A 19,493-nucleotide genomic window follows, 5' to 3' on the forward strand; every position below is an offset into this window, starting at 1 on the left:
TAGAGACCTTTCTTCATTACTTCCCCCTTCACCTGTCTCACATGAAGAGGTGGCCCTTCTTATGTCCATCAATTGGGGAATGGCCGAATAAATTGTGGTATATGATGGTGATGGAATACTATTGTGCTGTAAAGAATGATAAACAGGATGATTTCAAAAAGAGCTGGAAAGACCTTCATGGACAGATGCAGAGTGAAATAACCAGAACCAGGAGAACATTGTATACAATAACAGCAATATTGAGGAATGATCAATTGTGTTAAACTTAGCTACTTTCAGCAATACAATAATTCAGGACAATTCTGAGGGACTCAGGACAAAGAATGCTATCCATCTCCAGAGAAAGAACTATTCAAGTCAGAATGCAGATGAAAGCACACAATTTTTCAAATGTTTATTAGGGTTTATGTTTCATCATTTTGGTTTTATAAGATTACTTACAAAAATGAAAATATGGAAAAATAAATTTTAAAAAAGAGGTGGGCCTTCCTGCTAAGGTAAATCCTTCTATATGCACAAGTAATGCCATTCCATCCTGTCCTCTAGCAGATTTTCCCCTCTATTATTTCTACTTTCTGATCTTCAAATTCTCCCTATCTAATATTACCTTTTCTACCAACATGTCATTCCATCCCTAGAAAACTCACTTGATCCACTCATTCTCACTAGCTAATATCCTTCATCTTCCCTCCCTTTTGTTTTTTTACTCCTTGAGATCATCTACAAAAAACTCAGTTTCCTTTTACTCTTTTAAAGGCCTGTACTCCGGCTTCTGACCTGACCATTCAATGGAAACTGCTGTCTCCTAAATTACCAGTGATAAGACTGTCAATTCTAATAATCTTTTTTTCAGTACTCATTTTTCTATACCTTTTCACAACTTGGACACTGTTGACTATCCTCTTCTCCTTTATACTCTTTTCTCTCTGGTTTCATGACACTGTTCTTTCCCGATTATTCCCCTTCTATCTATTTGCACTCCTCAGTCTCTTTCGCTCCTGATGTCCTTTGCTCATCTTGGTCATGACCACTAACCATAGGAATACTGAAAGGGCTTTTCTCTATATATACTTTTTCACTTCATGATTGTGACTGAGAAAATATGTTTTCAAGACTGTGAATTGCTAAAACTGTAAGTATAATTTTAGCATCTTGATTTTATATCAAAAATAAGTGGTCGCCATGGGAAAAATTCCCAAATACGAAATACCCAAGTCAGCTGGGTTTTATGGAGATTTTAATTAATATAAATCAAGGAATTAAGGAAAGGGAAAGAGACAGAGTACGAGGAAATAATAGGAAGGCTAGGGCCTAGGCCAATGGCCTAGGCCTTTTCTCTTTAAGAGAGAAATTAAGTCAGTCTTTAATCACTCACCACAAGATCTTTCCAAGCAAAACTCTAGTGTTCAGAGACCCTCCAATTCAGCTTCCAAAGCTGAATTAATTCGAACTACCTTGAACTGGTTCAGACAGCTCCTTTTAAAGAGAAATTTCTCTTGTGTCACCTCCCCTAAATTTTCACGTCTACCAATCACAGTAGATGCTTTTCCGAGGACAGCCCATTCTTAGTTTTTAGTTCTCACCTTCTCAGGGTAGATTATATCTTCTGAGTACTTCACAACTCTTTGCTAAGCTTGCCCCTTGCAAGTTGCCTGACCTTTTAGTGATTAATTTGACCTTCATAGGTACTTAACACCCTTTTAGATCTAAAAATTAGATCTAAAAATAGACCTAGCTTAAGGTTTTGGCCTCACTATAAGTATGAGTTAAGTACTTTTTCATTGTTCAGTAAGGAGTTTTATAACTTTATCTTCCCCTAGAGTATGCCTAAGTATGGGTGGAGTAATATAAAGTTCTCATATACATTCCTGATCAAGTACCTCCATTGTTTAAAATAAGGAATAACCTTAATCATAACCTTAAGATAATGTTCCAAGGTAGTCTGAGAAATTTTAAGATTCACATGATCTCATCAGCTCCCCTGAATTCAACAGTTATCTCCACGTAGATGATACTTAGATTCATTTATCCAGTCCTAATGGTTACTTGACTTCTAATCTTGCTCTTCTACTATTATTTATCTCAAACTGGATGTCCTGCATCAAAATTCAATAGATCCAAAATTAAACTCATTATCTCTTCTCTCAACCCTTCTCTCTTCCTAACTTCCCTGTGTCTATAAAGGGTGTCTCTATCTTCCTACTCACCCAGGTTTGAAACTGAGGACATCCTTAATACTTCACACTCAATCCCCACATCCAATCGATTGCCAAGTCCTCTCAATTCTACCTTTAAAACCTCTTCTATATGCTACCTTCATCTCTTCTGACCTTGTATCACCTTGGTATAAGCCTTCATCAAGTAACACCTGGACTATTACAATGGTCTGCAGATTGGTCACCTGGCTCAACTCTCTTCCCACTCAGCTATCAAAATGATTTTCCTAAAGGTACAGGGCTGACCATAACACATCCTTCCTGTCATTCTCAATAAAATTCAGTGCCTTCTTATTATCTCTGGAATTAAATAGAAAGTCTTCTGGCTTTTAAAGTCCTCCATAATCTGGATCTCTCCTCTCTTTCCAGTCTTCCTATACCTTACACCCTCCAAGTACTCATCAATCCAGGGACATTGGCCCTGAGCTATTTCTTACTCCAGACACTCTCTCTCCCTACTCTGGGTATTTTCACTGGCTGTCTTTCATGCTTGGAATTCTCTTCCTCCTGATCTCCACTAATAGAATCAATCTAGTTCTACTTGCAGCTATCCCACTGAAATTTCTGGAGGCTTCTTAAATTTATTATGAAGATTCCTCACTCCTGGAAGTTTTCAAGATAATTTTCTTTCCTTCATAACATTTTTTAACCGGATTCCTTTTCATGTTTGTTTGGTAATTCTTACAATTTTATCAGTCTATTACCTTTCTGTGTTTTTTTTTTGTTTGTTTTTGACAATTAGCCTTCACAGTCTAAAGCTGATTATGTTGATAGGATCAAATCCTGGGTAGGTAGGTGATACAATGGATAGAGCATAAAGTCCTTTGATAGGACCCATCCTTGTGAATTCCAATACTAGCTGTGTGACTCTGGGCAAGTCATTTAACCCTGTTTGCTTCAGGATCCTTATCTATAATATGAATCGAAGGAAATGGCAAACTATTCCAGTATTCTTGCCAAGAAAACTTTAAATGGGGTTAGATATGACTGTAAAAACAACTGAAGACAAAGGATCAAATCAGGTCTGCCATTTTTAGTTTTTATTTTTCTGTTTCCTTAACTTTTGTGCTAGATGTCATGTACTATAGTTCTGAACAAGAGCCAGAGTCCCATGATATGTAAAGCTGTCTATGTTATACAGAGCTTGGAGCTGTGTTGGGTCCCAGGGTACACAAAATTGGACTGTCCAGTTTGGAGACATTGGGTGGAGTTCATACAACAGGGCTTAGGCTGAACCTGGGGACAGGCCATTGCAGAGATGGCTCTTCAAATCCCAAACTGCATACACTGGTTCAGGCTGATCAGGAAGCATTTGGTGAAAGCTTTGCTCTGCATTGAAGAATTAGCTATTATGGAGCTGAGTACAGGGGGATAAACTCATCTTAATTGCTTTACTTTTCTGTAAAAAAAATTTGGATGGTGGAATAGCATTCTGGATTCTTCTTCCTTCTCAGGAATACTTTAAGCCTCTAAGAAATAGTCCATTCTCTTCAGTGTCTGATTTAGATCATTATATTCCCAATTTTGTCCTGACAACTTTGCTTATTGTATGTTTTTCTTTACAAATTTCAACAGGTTGTGCTCAGTAAAGTTTTTATCTTAAAGTAATTAAAGTTGTGCTCCAAATTCTAAATTAGGAAATTGCTTTGAATTGCAGGAAATTGCTCATGACCTTAATTAATGAGTCATGTTCTGTTGTGCACAATTCACTGTGAGACATCACTATGGTAACCACAGGTTGTTGCAGGTGGTGATGCCAGTGACTCAATAGGTGACATTTTCTTGCAAATTAATAATAAACCAGTGCTTTAACATAATGCTGGTCAAGAACTTTGCTAATGGTTGTCTTTAGCTTTCAGGTAGCACATAAAATGAATATCTGCTAGCATTTTTTAGTATTAATATTTATTGCGTTTTGCAAGAGTACATGTACTATAAATTTGTCGAAAAATGTACAAAAAAATTTTCAAAAAGACAAGTTCTGTCTTAAGGTAAGACAACTAACTCTGAAAACAGACATATACCAACAACAAAAAAAGTCAAATAGAGATGCTTTTCCAAATTTAAGAATGAGTGATAGTTTGGTATAGTAGAAACAGCACTGGACTAGGATGCCAAACAACTTGGTTCTGTTACTTCATGACCTAGACAAGTCAGTTCACACTTCTCTAGGTCTCAATTTTCCCATGTATAACAGGAATACATTGAGTTTGATGATGTTACTCAGTTCCGGGTTATGTGATTCTCTAGAATAAGGGAGAAAAAAAACAATCAATATTCATTTTTAAAGGCTTCCTTTTCTAATATTAATTATTTTAGTCATAAATGGAGTAGTAGCACAGGGTAGGATTGCAGGACTACAATTATTTCTACCATTTCTCTTAAATTGGTAGTTTTCCAAAATTTATCTTGCTAGTTCTATCTTCATCCAAATTCCAATCCCAAAACTCCAGATACTTATTAAAAATTTGTAGTGGAATATCTTTTCAGTCAATCTCAGGCTCAAAATACTAAGAATAGTACCCATCATTTTCCTACCAGACAGCTCCTCTTCTCAATGGCACTAGCTTATATACCCAATAAATTGAGATGTAAATCTTTCAGTCAATTTGTATAGAGACCAAGTTTCTCAGCTTTATTCATTTTTTTCCCCCATTCCTACTGATGCCAACCTAAGTCAATTCTAATTCAGGTCTTCATGGACTCATATTTAGCTTACTTCAAAATTCTTTTTACTGACCTGCCCAATTAATTTCTTCCTTAATATTCATTCATTGTTAAACACATTCTGTTGCTTTTATCTGCTATTCCCTTGTAAAAATCTGACCAATGGCTTTCTATTTCCTACCAAAGCCTGCATTCCTGGTTTTCAGGGTCTTCAACAGTTGGCATTACCCTATCTAGCTATCTATCTATTATCCCACATTTCTCAATATTCTCCAGCAGATTTATCTTCACAGTCCATAACTGACCACAAGGGTTAAGAGAAAAAAATATATCACTGGGCTTATTGTTTGACTATAAAACAAAAGCATTTGAGTAGAGCAAAATGTCACTTTAAAGGCTCTGCTCCAGGTATATTAAAGTCCTTTAATATGTGCTAAGAGAAAAAAAAAACTGTTCTGTAATCCTCTGATCATTACTACTGAGTAAGGCTTAAAAAATGGAGACCGCTAGCCAAAGGCCATGGACATTGAAAGAAAGGATGTTCAGAGCAGTACAAATGGAAGAGACAATCCCCTATAGATGGTGAGATTTCCCAGATACTTCTATTTGCAAACACTATGATGAATGCATCAAAGCTTTGCAACATTTTGCAGCTTACTAAATGAGATCCCCTACTGGTCAAAAGAATTTGGCCTAACACAAAGAGAATCAAGGATATTTATTTTCATGAAAACATGTATTGCATAAAAGCACTGATATAACCTATATCAGATTATTTACTACCTCAGGGAAAAGGGGAGGGAGAGAATTTGAAAAGAAAAATGACAGAAAAAACATTTGTCAAAAATAGTATCCACATGACACTGAAAAAAAAATAAATTTCGATAAAAAAAATAATACCTACTTTCCAGACTTGTATAGTAAGACAGACAATCCATTGAACTGATCCATTATCATATATATTTTAGAAATACATTATAAACAAAGAAGGGGAAGGGAATGATCATTTATACAGCACCTACTACACTCCAGGCAATATGCTAAGCACTTTACAAACCTATCTCATTTAATCCTCACAAAAACACTGTAAGGTAGGTACTGTTATTATCCTCATTATATAGCTGTGGAAACTGAGGCAAAAAGCAGGTAAGTGACATGTCCAGGATGTGAAGAGTGAATCAAACTTTCTTTGCTTATCAATCAGCAACTTTTAAGTAAATCAATTAAAAACTTAAGCACCCAGACTTAACACTAAGAAGAAGTGTTTACAAGTCACTTGCTAAAGTGGGTGACAACTCCAGAGGCGATTGACTACCCCCTGGGCAGTGCTAAGCAAATTGAAAGACTGTAATTGGTTCCAGTAAAGTGTACACAGGGACAAGGCATGACATGGAAAAAGGACTATAAAAAGTCCTGAACTTCCTGTTCAGGCATCTTGGGCTGGTGATTTGGCTACTGGAGGTGGCTTTGGACTTGACCTTTGGCTTGGACCTTGACTTTGGCTCTTGGACTGCTTCTTGGAGGAATGCTCCTGGATCTTCTCCTTAGGACTTCTTCTTGGGTGAGTGAGTAGCTGGTCTTCATTTCCTGGCTTCTGGAGACATTAGTTCCAGAGAGGTCTTCCTTTCCCAGAGGAGGCTGCATAGGACACTACTGGGTCCTCTGGCTGAGGGTTAATGAGCCCTGCCAGGGCTGAGCTGGACACCGGAGCAACATTTAGTGTGACAGTCTGGACATTTTCTCTACCCTCTTATATTTCTCTACTTTCACTCTTTCCACCTCTTTGTAAATAAACGCTACTAGAAGTCATTCTGACTTGAGCTATAATATTTTAAATCGGTGACCACAATATTACCTTAGAATCCTCATATTTTAGTCAAACCCTAAATTTAATTTCTTACAAGGGTCACAAAGCTAATAAGTACTAACATTAGATTTAAACTTGGGTCTTATTAAACTGTGTTCAGAATTGAGGAAGAGAAAGAGAAAGGACTGAAATGCTTTAAGGAATATGCCTAGTATTTTCAGGAAGAAGTCCTGGATGGTTGAAACAAAAAAAAAACAAAACTTTTCTTAATAGCTAATATGTTTCTATTGATATTATGGCTGCAAAAAAAAAAAAGCAAAACAAATGGCAAATGATATGGAAGAAGCAGTATAAAATTTTTAAAAGATGGATGTCTGACAAAGGGAATACTTGTCACATAACAAAAATTATATATAACAGATGTATAATCTACATTTTAAATAGATTTCAATTTAATAACTGGTTTTGTTTTTTTAAACCCTTACCTTCTGTCTTGGAATCAATATTTAGTAGGGGTTCCAAGGCAGAAGAATGGTAAGGGCTAGGCAATGGGGGTTAAGTGACTTGCCCAGGTTCACATAGCCAGGAAGTGTCTGAGGCCATGTTTAAACCCAGGACCTCCTGTCTCTAAGTCTGGCTCTCAATCCACTGAACTACCCAGCTGCCCCCAGTAACTAACTGTTTTAAGATTTAGAAAAAGGCTCCCAGCATATTCAGTAGACTTACTACCCAAAATGAGAAATGAGAAAGAATGAAAAAAATTTAACAGGATAAAGAGGAAATAGGTTGCAATCTAGAAATACAGAGAATACTCATCACTGAAATTACAGATTCACTAACATATTTAAATATTACTCAATTTTTTCTGTCAGTTATGATTTAGCTAATAATAGTACTAACAACAAAAATGTTATTAACACTAGTCTCATGAAAAGAATGATCATTAATTTATCAAACCAAAATAGAAAATAACACAGAAGTTTGGTTTAAACCACTCTTAAAAGAGGACATACACATTATGTAAAATATACAGATTAATACAATGTTGGGAGAAAAGTAACAATTTTTCATGTGCTATCTCTAACATCAAAAGTTCCTCTTGCAAACACTGTATTCTTTTGGTTATTGAAAGGCAGTGGCTGCAAAGTGAAATAGTGGTTATATAGCAAACTAATGTTTAGAGGGGAATTTTTTAGGGATACTCAAAATAAACACCAAATTAAGGTGATTAAAAAAATAGCTCTAGGGAAAGCCCTAATATGTAATTAAGGTTTTTCTTCTTTTAAGCAGAGTCTGTAATGTTATTTTTAGAGCATACCACATTATATATAACAAATAATTACATACCAAAAATCAGCAGATATCTCAAATGTTATTTCACAACAGCCACTATATGCTTCTTCTTCTCTGGCACAAATGGTATAGACCCAGGTTTGCTATGTTTGATACGATTCATTTCCCTAGAAAAAAAGAAAATATGCAAAATGTACATGAGATAATGAAAACAATCATCTAATCAAGGTATAATTTTATAAAACATATTCTTTCATTGGAAAGCCAATTGAAAAAAAAATCACAATCCAGAATAGAACTAAGTAGCCAATATTTTAATATTCTTCTCCGCCAAACATTTTTTATAAATAGAAATGCCCCATTCTAAAGACCTTAGATAATTTAAAATCTCCATTCCAAACTCCCAAGACCATATAGCATTACAGTCTACTTCATGTGATTCTTTTAGGTATCTTGGTCTAAAGATACAGCATACCACATGAACCTTGTACTTTTAACAATTAAAAGAATTACAAACACAAGGACTTCCCAGGAAAAATGCCTGCTCTGATTAAGTGATCTCAAATTGGGATGAACTGAGTTGCACTTCAGCTCATAACAAATACTACAAGGATATGGAAAAAGAGCTGCATCTTTATAAGATTTTCTCTTTTGTAAATGAAAGACTTTTGAAAATTCTTACCAGGAAAAACGCCTCAAATTCAATTAGATTAGAAAGGATTTTGTTATTTTCCATTTGTAGCAGTTAGGAATTTGAATAATATAAGCAGAAACAAAGTATTTTTTGTGAAATAGTTCACTCTGAATTACTTTATCAACTCTAAATCAGGCATATATTCTTATGAACTATCATTTTTTAAATAACTCTAAGGCCACTAATGGTTCCATGTGTATCAGGATAGCTAAATGTAGAATGATGGGACCTTTCTTTTCTTTTCAAACCAACAGAAACACTAATGGGTAACAGCACAAGAATTGATCACTTCAGAGACAATTTATGGAATTATGTGCCACTTCTTTCTTATGTTTTGTTTTATTTTGTGAGAGAGAAGAAAGGATGCCAATAGTATAATAATATCAAACATACTTCCGCTGACGAGCTTGTTTCATGATGCGTTGCTCCTTAATTTGGCCATAGATGGTCTTAGGCAAATGACGATGTCGAGCTATGCGACTTATCTGAGGATGGTATTTGAACTTCTCCTTCAACTTCAGGTTATAATTAAAGGCTGCCTTTTCTCTTGATGTAAGCTTAAAAAAAATTATGGTGTCATGGTTAATTTTACGATACTGATAGTCAAGATTCATCTTTTCGTAAAAATTCAACCACAAAATTCTTTATAACTACTCCAAATCACTACTCTTGAAGGAGTGTTGTTATAAACTATAAATTTTGTGAAAATGTAATCATTCCTCCATTAATTTCATGAATTTCAGAAATATGCTCCTAAAAAAATTGGGGGCCAATATAATTTAAGAAAACAGACAAAAAAATGTTTTACAAGAGTCAGATTTTTAAAACTGCATTAACAAACATTAACATAGCACTTATCACGTGTGGTAGCTGGGGAGACCACAGAGTGGTCCTTGGTGATCACCCTTGCATGACCTTTTTCATCAATGTCCCTTACCTATGAATTGACATGATTATTATTCCCCCTAGTCTGAAAAGAAATAATGCAAGAGCAAAACACATGTACCCTTATTCCCCAAAACATCACCAAAAGATCAGACCCTCAAACCTAATCCTAAAAGACTATCATGGGTTAACTTTTACTTAGGTACATAATTCCCAGCAAAACTGCAGCTACAGGACAAGCCCAAAACTTTCTCATGAAGCCAGCACACAGATCAATCACAGAGGCCCAAGTGATAAGTACAAGTACATCAAGCAGCTTCAGTATGCCTCAGTGAATCAGTAACTCCCTAGAAGCCAACAGTCTAAATTTGAATTGTGTTCCCAGACTGCTCAGTCCCTATGGTATGACTGTTGAATTGTCTTCTAAGAACTGCTGATTAACCATTTTATTAAAAGCAATATGTAATCTTCCTTGATTGCTTATAAGCTCAAAACTTCTCACAGAGTAATGAGAAAATTAAGCCACCTATGACGAAATCATTTATCTTGTGTGCAACCTTTATTCTGTCTGTAATCACAATACAAAAATATAGAATGTTAATCAGGTGATTTGTTAAAAGTTAATGTTAACTTTTTAAGTTAACTTTTCCAATTATCTCTCTTTGTTTTTTTATACCTGCATGCCAAGAATATGGATATAAAAATAAATCCCAAGCCTGGGAATGTTGGAGCAGCTGAGATGCAAAGCAATCCCATGGTCGTTGTGATTAACCTGTCTTCCGTTTGTTATTTATTTTATTTTATTTTATTTATTTTGACTGATCGTTCGCCACCTGTTGAAAACCCTGGAGTTGCAAGTGAGGCTGGACCCTGACCGCGGCAAGCATTCAGTAAAACAGAAGTCAAATCAGCAGTAAAACAATTGGAAAATGAAATGAGGTCTCTTACCACACCCAATTTTTCAGAAGCATTGGCTTTCCAGAGTCGAATATTCATTTCATCTGATCCACACAAAATGTATTTGTTGTCAGATGTCCATTTCACAGAGATAACATGCTGCATTCTCTTTGTGTGATATACTTCTCTATTTAAAAAATAAAAAGCCCATCAAAACCTGTATAACTCTATGGATTTTTTCTTTAATACCATAGCATTACTTTTCAAGTATTTGAATTGGCTTAAAACTAAAAGTATGCTGTTGATTTACATGTGTGGAAAAAAAAGTGAGTCACAAAAGCACCCAGTAGATTGAGTTAAGAATGATTCAGTAAATGAAGCTAAATATCTTACTTATTTGGAAATGTTGTGAAACACATGATTAATAAAATTCACTGAAATACTATACTGGGAAGTGTCATGAACAACATTAAGAAGAAAATTAAAATAAGTCCAGAGGAATTAGAAAAGGGAAGGTTTAAAAGGGTGGGAAGAGAGGAGAAACCCAAGAATCCAAGACTCAAAAAGTACAAAATGGAAAGGATAAAATTATCCAGGGGGAAAGGAAAAGCATAAAAGAACTGAGTCCTTTTACAAATGCAACCACAAACCTGTTCCTTTACAGTCTCAAAAAAATAAGAGGGGCTGGAGGGAATAGTGGGGAAAAGTACTTGGCACAAAGAATGATCTGAATTTAAACTACAGGTCTGACATTAACTTTGGGCATGTCATTTAACTAGTTTCAGTTTCCTCATCTGTAAAATGGGGATATCTGTCAGGTGGGGAAGATCAACTGAAATAACCAGGTACACAATACTTTGCAAACCTAAAAGTCAATGGAAGCTATTATTTGTCAACTCCAGTGAAATTATTTCCAGGCTCCTGATTACTGAAAACTCACATAAAAGTTTGAAGGAAATTTCCACACTAGAAAGAGAAAGATTATAAGTGTCCTAATGCAGTGTCCCCTATATATAATAACCAATGAGTTCCAGAACAAGCTGTCCCAATCTTATTTTTCAGCTTTTCAAGATTTACCCCCAGTCAAGAAAGGCACTCAGGTACTTTTCTTCAACAGCAATAAGACAGAGTGAGGTTTAAATGGCAGGAGATTGAACCAGTCTTTAAAAATAATGTTATCAGTGTATTTATGGTTTTATTTTGGGATTTTGGTTATGTATGACTGTGCTCTTACAACAATGACCAAAATGGAAGTAGTTTGTGTATGACAATAAAAATAACATAAAAAAATAAGAATAATATAAATTACTTATACATAATGGTGATATAATTCCAGATTTCCTTGCTCGACTGAGCTCTAAAGGAGGAAATTCCCTCTCCCAAGTGAGGTCAAAAGCTGATCTGTAATTTACATATTTGGAGAGTGCCTGGGGCACTAAGAAATTAAATGACTAACTCAGGGTTGTATGTGCCAGAGAAAGAATTTGAACATTGTTCCTGACTATCAAATGCAACTTTTTTTTTTACTAAAAAGTAGATCAACAGACTGTCTTTTTATGATATATAATTTCAAAATTCTTAATTTGCATGTTTCTTATGCTTGAATGTCTATTAATTCAACAGATTACATACTACATGCAAGGCATATAATACTTGAACTATAATAAAGTTCATAAAAATATTCTAATGTATCCTTATGGAGATAAAAAAAAAACCCTTAAACTTAATAGGTTTTCTATATACAATCAAATGAAATAATTGCCTTGTAAGAATTCTATTGATCTAGTAATCTGCTTAGTAAAACACTGAATGAAATCCAAATAGAATTGTTTTCAAGTATTGATTCTATGTAGCATTTAAAAATATTTATGTCCTCAAGAATTTATCTCAAAAATCTAGTTCCTCCAATAAAGATTTTGCTTTTTGAAGGTCATTTCAAAGAAAAATTTACTTATTGTTATCTTAAAAAGCTATTTTCATAGGATATAATAGACTTTTAGGAATGAAAGGAGCCTGTAAGATTCAGGGATAGAAACTCTATAGCCCTTAAGCATACCTGCTTTTGATTATAGTATGTATTACCTGGATTAGCAAAATGGTTCAGATGTCTCTGGGATATTATATTACAAATATTAGTTGTTAAAATGGCCTTTTCCATAAATAGTGGCTCAAGCAACCTCCCCCTTATTGCTCTATATGGGATTTAAAAAAACACACACCAAAGTCTGAATGATGGCAAATGCAACAGAAACAACTAAGAATATCAAGATGGTTAAAGGAATAAAATATAGAAGAAATGTAACATTTTTATGATTTGCCTGTATTACTGCATTATGGGAAAAACAATCAATTTTTTATTCATTGTATGTAATTTTCACTCTTTCCTATGAAAGTTCAAGTACTATAGTTTTTCACTTCTTCCCTTCCCCTTCCACACACATATACATACATACATACATACATACATACATACATACATACATACATACATACATACATATGGATCAGAAGCAATGGAAAAATTGAAATTTGAAGAAAATGCTTCAGAAGAAGGACAGATGGAACCCCAGATAACATTGGGGGATGGGATGGAATTCTCCAGCAGGTTTATAAGGCAGTTGGGGGAAAACCAAGAGGTTCTTGGCTTGGGCTCCTTGAGCTGAGGAAGGAGAACTACCTTGGCTGTGAAGATACAAAAATCTCTCAATCCTTTTTACCTGAGCAGCAGAAGACCTTATCTCTCAACTGGTAGCAAATTTTTAAGATAAGAACTCTCTTTTTCCCTTAAGGGAACCCAGAGTTTATTTCTAAAGAAGATTCCCTGGTGCAAACCTTCAAGATCTGTATAGAAAAATTAGCTAGGGATTTTCCTTTTCCCCCTGTCCTTCATTACCCTTTATATCTAAATAAATTAGACATCTTGATTTTAATAGAAACTTGAATCAGATTCCATGTATTAGGAGGGGAACTTCAAAAAACCCATCATTTCAAGAAGGAGGTTGAGGGAAAATCTGATTTACCCTTTTAGTCTAGTCAGACTGACTCCATTGGTCAACAGCTCTCTTGGGGAACGGGAAGGAAGGAAGGAAATGTCACATTGTATTCAATCCCCAAGTAGCTGAACTTTGGTTCCTCTTTCAAAGTTCCCCACTAATACAATTTTGGCACCCCAGGAAAAAACCCAGAATCCATCCCAGGCAACTGAAAGGAGTGTTGACAGTTGGAATCCCTAAACAAAGGTAGTAATTTTGAGGGGGTCAAGGACAGAGGAATTTTTAAGAGAAGAACAAGATGTTGCAAATACTTTTCTGTGCTTATGGCAATAGTAATATACTGGACATATTGTATCATCTACAACACCGTAACGTCTGTAATTATGGACACAGTGGAATTGATTGCTAACTCGACATTTTCTCTAATGATGATACCGTTTACTAATTCTGTAGTTTGGCAGGTGGTGACTCAAATATACCTGATCCTTACGGCTACCATTCAAATCCTCTCTTATCTGAAATCTGTTTTGAGGATGCTTTCACCAAGAAAATCTGCACAAATACTAGTTTTAGATAACAAATTAGAAGACCTTGTCAAGGAGATATGTAATAACTATCTGGCAAACAAAGATAAGGACAATGTTAGTGAGATGGGGACTGCTGAAACAAATAAGGATAAAGTTGAGGACAAAGTTAGTCCAGGCAATCCCAAGGCCCAGAAAAGTGAAATGATTTATCCAGTCACTACCCAGGAGAAATAGGCTTAGAGGGTTATCTCAATATAGAAAGCTATAGGAAGTGAAACTCTGGTCCAAACATATAAATACAAGATGGACAAAGCCAAAGAAAAAATAATTTTATAACTGATGCCAAGAGGAATTTATAATATTTCAGGTTAGTGCTTACAAGGCCTTCAAAAGGATCAAGATATAAGATACAAAAATAAGTCTAATAAGGAAAAACAATTTTAAAAATCTTGATTCTTAAATTCTTATATCAATTTGAAAAGCACGCCCACACATTTGACAACATCCACAAAAGTAGGATAAGAAGAGTTAATGACTGGGGAAAAAAACCCTTTGCATCAAATGTCTCTGATGTTTGATATCCCAAATATGTAAGAAAATAACAAATATTCATGACCATGAGCCATTTCACAATGGATAGCAGATCAAAGTATTCATGAATTCTGGGCAAGATGGCTGCCTGAATCCAGCTCCCTAACACTGTAAAAATGAGATTTGAACCTCAGACTTCAATTCCCAGAAGTCCTTGGTAGTTCCCAGAATTCCCTAAAATCTCACCCTGAGTCCTCACCTGAGTGTGAGAACACAATTTGTATTTAAACTGACTCCACCTACTTCAGCTCTCTCAGCTTCCGTTTCTATGCACACAGGGCTCTCTACCTAGCAGGCAAGATGTAGGTTGCCCGTGCTTTCTTATTTTGTATTTTCTTTATTTCTTAATCTTTAATAAACCTCAGAAATATAATACTTTTAGCAGAGAAACCAATTTTAACTGTTATAACACCTACTATAGAGAAAACTTGAAGGGCACACAAGACCAAGAAAACCAATGAAAAAATCAGAATGATTTATTTTATCTCAGACCTGCATAGTCAGTCAGCAATCCCCAACAACAGGAGAGGGGATCACTGGCAAAGTCATCACTAGTCTGGCAAAAAAGCCCACAGAGAAGGACAAAAGACCTATCTAACCTATAAGATTTCTGTTTGAAGGAATCAAGAAAGAATGGCCCCTCCAATAAAGCAGAAAGGAACAGCAGTGACCAATATAAGTACAGCACAGATTGAGGGCATTCCAGAACTCTTAGGCCCAAGAAACGTGTCCTGAAACACCATTAGGGGTTTTGCAGATTCAATGCTGAAAGATCCAAGGGGGGCCTAACCACAAGAGGAGGAAAGGTCTGAGGATGAGAACTAACAAAGTTAGCAACCTTATCTAAAAAAGTTCATCAGCTGAATCTGGCACAAAGCCCCAGTTTAGGAACTGAAACCAAAGAAGATACTAATTAGTATAAAAATTTACTGCAAATCTAGAGAGCCTACCTTTTTAAAGAGTCTCAAAAGAAAAAAAATACATTTCTTACAAGGACTACATGAAAACCTAAAAGAAAAAAACATGAGAAGATGAATGCTAAAGTAAAAAATCTAGAGGAAAGAAGTAGGAGAACAAGTATTTTACAAAAGAAAATGGTGAACTTTATGCAAGTAGCAAGATTCCCTAAAAACTAGAAAAAGCCAAACAGAAATCAATGACTCCATAAAACAACAAGAAATATTAGAACAAAAGCAAAATATTTTTTAAAATAGGATAAAATACATGATCTCAAAAACAACTGACATAAAAAACAGGTCAAAGAGAGAATTTATGTATCACTGGACTCCCTAAAAAATAAATAATAATAATAAAAGGCTTGGATACCATTTAAAGAAATCACAAATGAAAAACCTGCCAAATCAACAACCTGATGGCAAAGTGAAGACAGAAAGAATCCACTGATCACCTCATAAAAATAAACTACAAAAGAAAAAGTCCAAAGATTTAATGGTACAGTTAAAACCCAGAGCTCGCATATCAAAATAATTAATCCTGTAAACATCCAGAAATAATAGTTCAAGTACAAAGAATCACAGTCACAAACTCATAAAATCTATTTGCTTCTTCAATAAATGAGGAGATACTGAGATATATCTACAACCAAAAATAATTTATAGTATAAAGCTGAGTATAAGGGGATAGATTTACCTTTAGTAGAAGAGAACTTGCAAATATTTCTGATAAAAAAAAAGTAAGTACTTTGAAATACAAACATAAGAGTCCAAACTAACTTAGAAAGGTAAAATTTATTTGAACAATTGTAAGTAGCTATGTGTTATAATATTAACATTCTAATAGGAGAAGAAAAAAATAAGTATTTCATCAAAACCTTAATGTCTTCAAAGAGTACCAAAGAAGGAAAATAGGAAAAAGAGATCCCAAGGGAGGATTGGTTCCATTCAGAGAGAAAGAAGAGCAAAAAAAAAAAAACAAACAAAAAAAACCACACTATTATAAAGAAAGAGACAAAATTTGCTTATAATTGGTATGAACAGAGGCATCATATGAGCCTTTTACTCTTAAGTGAAATGGACAGAGGAAGGAGTTAAAAGGGAAGATTAAATCAAGGAGGCAATAAGTCACAAGCAAAATAAAACTCCTGATTTGAAATGAGTTTTAAAAAATCCTCTAGAATAAGATTATCATTAAATATTCCAAAATGATTATTTTGGATTTATTCTGACACAATTTTTCACATGAAATTCAATATTTCATTTTATTATTTTTTAACAATTACATGCAATAAAAAATCTTCATTCAAGTTTTCCTAAGTTAATATGATTGATCTTATCTCCTCTCATCTCCCTCTCTCTCTCTTCCCTTCCCCCTCCCAGTGCTGACAGGGATTCAATCTGGATTATATATGTATTATCAAACAAAACATATTTCCATAGTCTTCATTTTAGTGAGTAATCTTATAAGACCAAAACCACAAAATATAAACCCAGATACACAACTGAAAAATCAGTTGCTTTCATTTGTATTCTGATTCTCAATAGTTCTTTCTCTGGAGGTGGATAGAATTCTTTGTCATAAATCCCTCAGATTTGTTCTGGATTTTTGTATTGCTGATAATAGCTAAGTCTACCACAGTAGATCATTCCATAATATTACTGTTACAATATGTGCTGTGTACAATGTTTTCCTGGTTCTGCTTATTGAATTCACTGTTTCAATCCAAAAAGGTCCACCTCTTTCTAAAATCATCCTATCCGTCATTTCTTATAGCACAATAGTATTTCATCACTATCAATTTGTTTAGTCATTCCCCAACTGATGGACATCCCTTAATTTCCAATCCTTTGCCACCACAAAAAGAAAAGCTATAAATATTTTTGTACAAGCAGGTTCTTCCCTATTTTTTCTTCATCTCTTTGGGATAAAGATCTAAGGGTATTGATGCATTCTTTTAAAAACCCTTTGGGCATAATTACAAATTGGCTTCCAGAATGGCTGGATCACTTCACAATTCCACCAGCAATGCATTATCATCACAATTTTGCCACATCTACTCCAACATTTATCATTTTCCTTTAATGTCATTGGCCAATCAGATAGGAATGAGGTAGTATCTCAGAGTTATTTTAATTTGCATTTGTCTAACTTAGAGTGATTTAAAACATTTTATATGATTAATGATAGCTTTGATTTCTTAATCTGAAAACTGTCTATCCTTTGACTATTTGTCAATTGGGGAATGATTTGTATTCTCATAAATTGTACTTAGTTCTTTACATATTTGAAAAATGAGACCTTTATCAGATAAATTTGTTATAAAATTTTCCCCCCACTTTGTGGTTTTCCTCCTAATCTTGGTTGCATTGGTTTTGTTTGTACAAAACCTTTTCAATTTAATATAATTAAAATTATTCATTTTACAAATTGTAATGTTCTCTAAATCTTGTTCTTCCCTTCTCCATCAATTTAACAGGTAAACCCATTTTGACCTTATTTTGGTATATAGGGTATAAGATATTGATCTATACCTAATTTTTTGCCATACTATTTTCCAATTTTCTCAGCAGTTTTTGTCAAATGGTGAGTCTCATCCCAAAAGCTGGGATATTGGAGTTTTTGAAACACTGGATTGCATTTCACTGCTGAATAGTAAAATACTTTTCAGAAAAAAACATTATTGGATTGTAAGAAATGATGAGATAGTTTCAGAGAATTCTAGTTAGTAGGAAATGATGCTGAATAAAGTGAGTAGAATTAGAACAGCTTATACAAGGAAGCATTGTTAAAAAAAACTTCAAAAGACTTAAAAGTCTCTTTCTCTCTGTCTCTCTCACCAAAGAATACTATGAAGAAAGGAACCCTTTATGAAGAAGCCTAAAATTCAAAGAACTTTTATACAAATGGCTTGATTTAATTGCACACAGAGGAAAATTAAGAACTGTGCCCTTAAAAACATAGATCAAGGATGTTTTTGTTGGGCAAACAAGGTAATGAACCACAGAAGCATGTAAACAAAAAGGTCTCTAAATTTGAAGAGTAGGAACAAATTCCTGCCAAATAACCTCTCAAAGTCTTCTATATCTCTAAAGAGCTATGAAAAATACATTCTCTTTAGGAAGTTTTTTATCTTTTCAGATCTCTCTCCTAAAATCAAATAAAAATTATAGGTATAGTACAATATTTCAGCTCTTTTGTTGATGTCAATCACTTCTATTTTCTCAAAGTTTGGTCACTGAGCTATCTCTTATGCTGTATAATTAATACTACTAAATAAACAAAAATTTCTAAGAATTTAGATTAAGAGCCATTTAAAATTCTGTCAATAGTGAGAAAAATTATCATAAAACACCTAATAGCTCATGTAAAGAGTAGCCTTTAAGCCACACGCTAGGAGAAAATTTATTTATCTAGGATCTCCATAATTTAAAGAAGATGAAAAGGTTTATTATGCAATGATGTTTAAAACAAATGTAGGATTAAAAAAAACTAAGTTCTCTGGTACAGCAAAAAAAATCATATATTCTACTTAATGAAAGGGACTGGTCTGGTAAAGATTCCTGGAACCTGCTTTGGTGCTGGTAGGTGCAACACACAAAAAAAGAGAATAGGTGAGTATTTTTACATTCAAAGTATATGTTCTGAACATGAGCTAAATAAAACCATCAAAAATAAAAACAAGATAAAGGTCCCCTCTGACAGAGAATTCAGCAATTTATTGACACTTACCTGCTATGAATTTGGTCTACAGGGAAGATTCGAATAGATTTGTCAAAACTAGCAGACACAAATTCTTTCCCTGTAGGTGAGTAATCCACATCAAGGACTGCAGATACATGATCCATATGTACTTTCACAGGTTCATCAAGGGAACGCATATCAAATGTATATAAGCTGTAAAAGATTTAAGTAAAACTTCATACAAGTTTTCAAAAAATAAAAATATTTGGCATTAAGTAACTCCTG

General features: G+C 34.4%; 1 protein-coding gene across 1 annotated transcript in view; it reads right to left on the reverse strand.

Annotated features, from left to right (window-relative positions):
• Positions 1-3,234: 3,234 nt before the first annotated feature.
• DCAF13 (DDB1 and CUL4 associated factor 13) overlaps positions 3,235-19,493 on the reverse strand; it is a 34,018-nt gene continuing 17,759 nt past the window's right edge. Inside the window, exons 8-12 of the mRNA XM_001369383.4 lie at positions 19,257-19,421; positions 10,511-10,646; positions 9,071-9,234; positions 8,038-8,150; positions 3,235-4,462 (exon numbers count right to left, since the gene is read on the reverse strand). Coding sequence (XP_001369420.1) covers positions 8,063-8,150; positions 9,071-9,234; positions 10,511-10,646; positions 19,257-19,421 — 553 coding nt within the window. The 3' untranslated portion in view covers positions 3,235-4,462; positions 8,038-8,062. The remainder of the gene's footprint in view (positions 4,463-8,037; positions 8,151-9,070; positions 9,235-10,510; positions 10,647-19,256; positions 19,422-19,493) is intronic.

This window comes from Monodelphis domestica, chromosome 3, assembly GCF_027887165.1.
Source record: "Monodelphis domestica isolate mMonDom1 chromosome 3, mMonDom1.pri, whole genome shotgun sequence".
In the NCBI taxonomy this organism is placed as follows: domain Eukaryota; kingdom Metazoa; phylum Chordata; class Mammalia; order Didelphimorphia; family Didelphidae; genus Monodelphis; species Monodelphis domestica.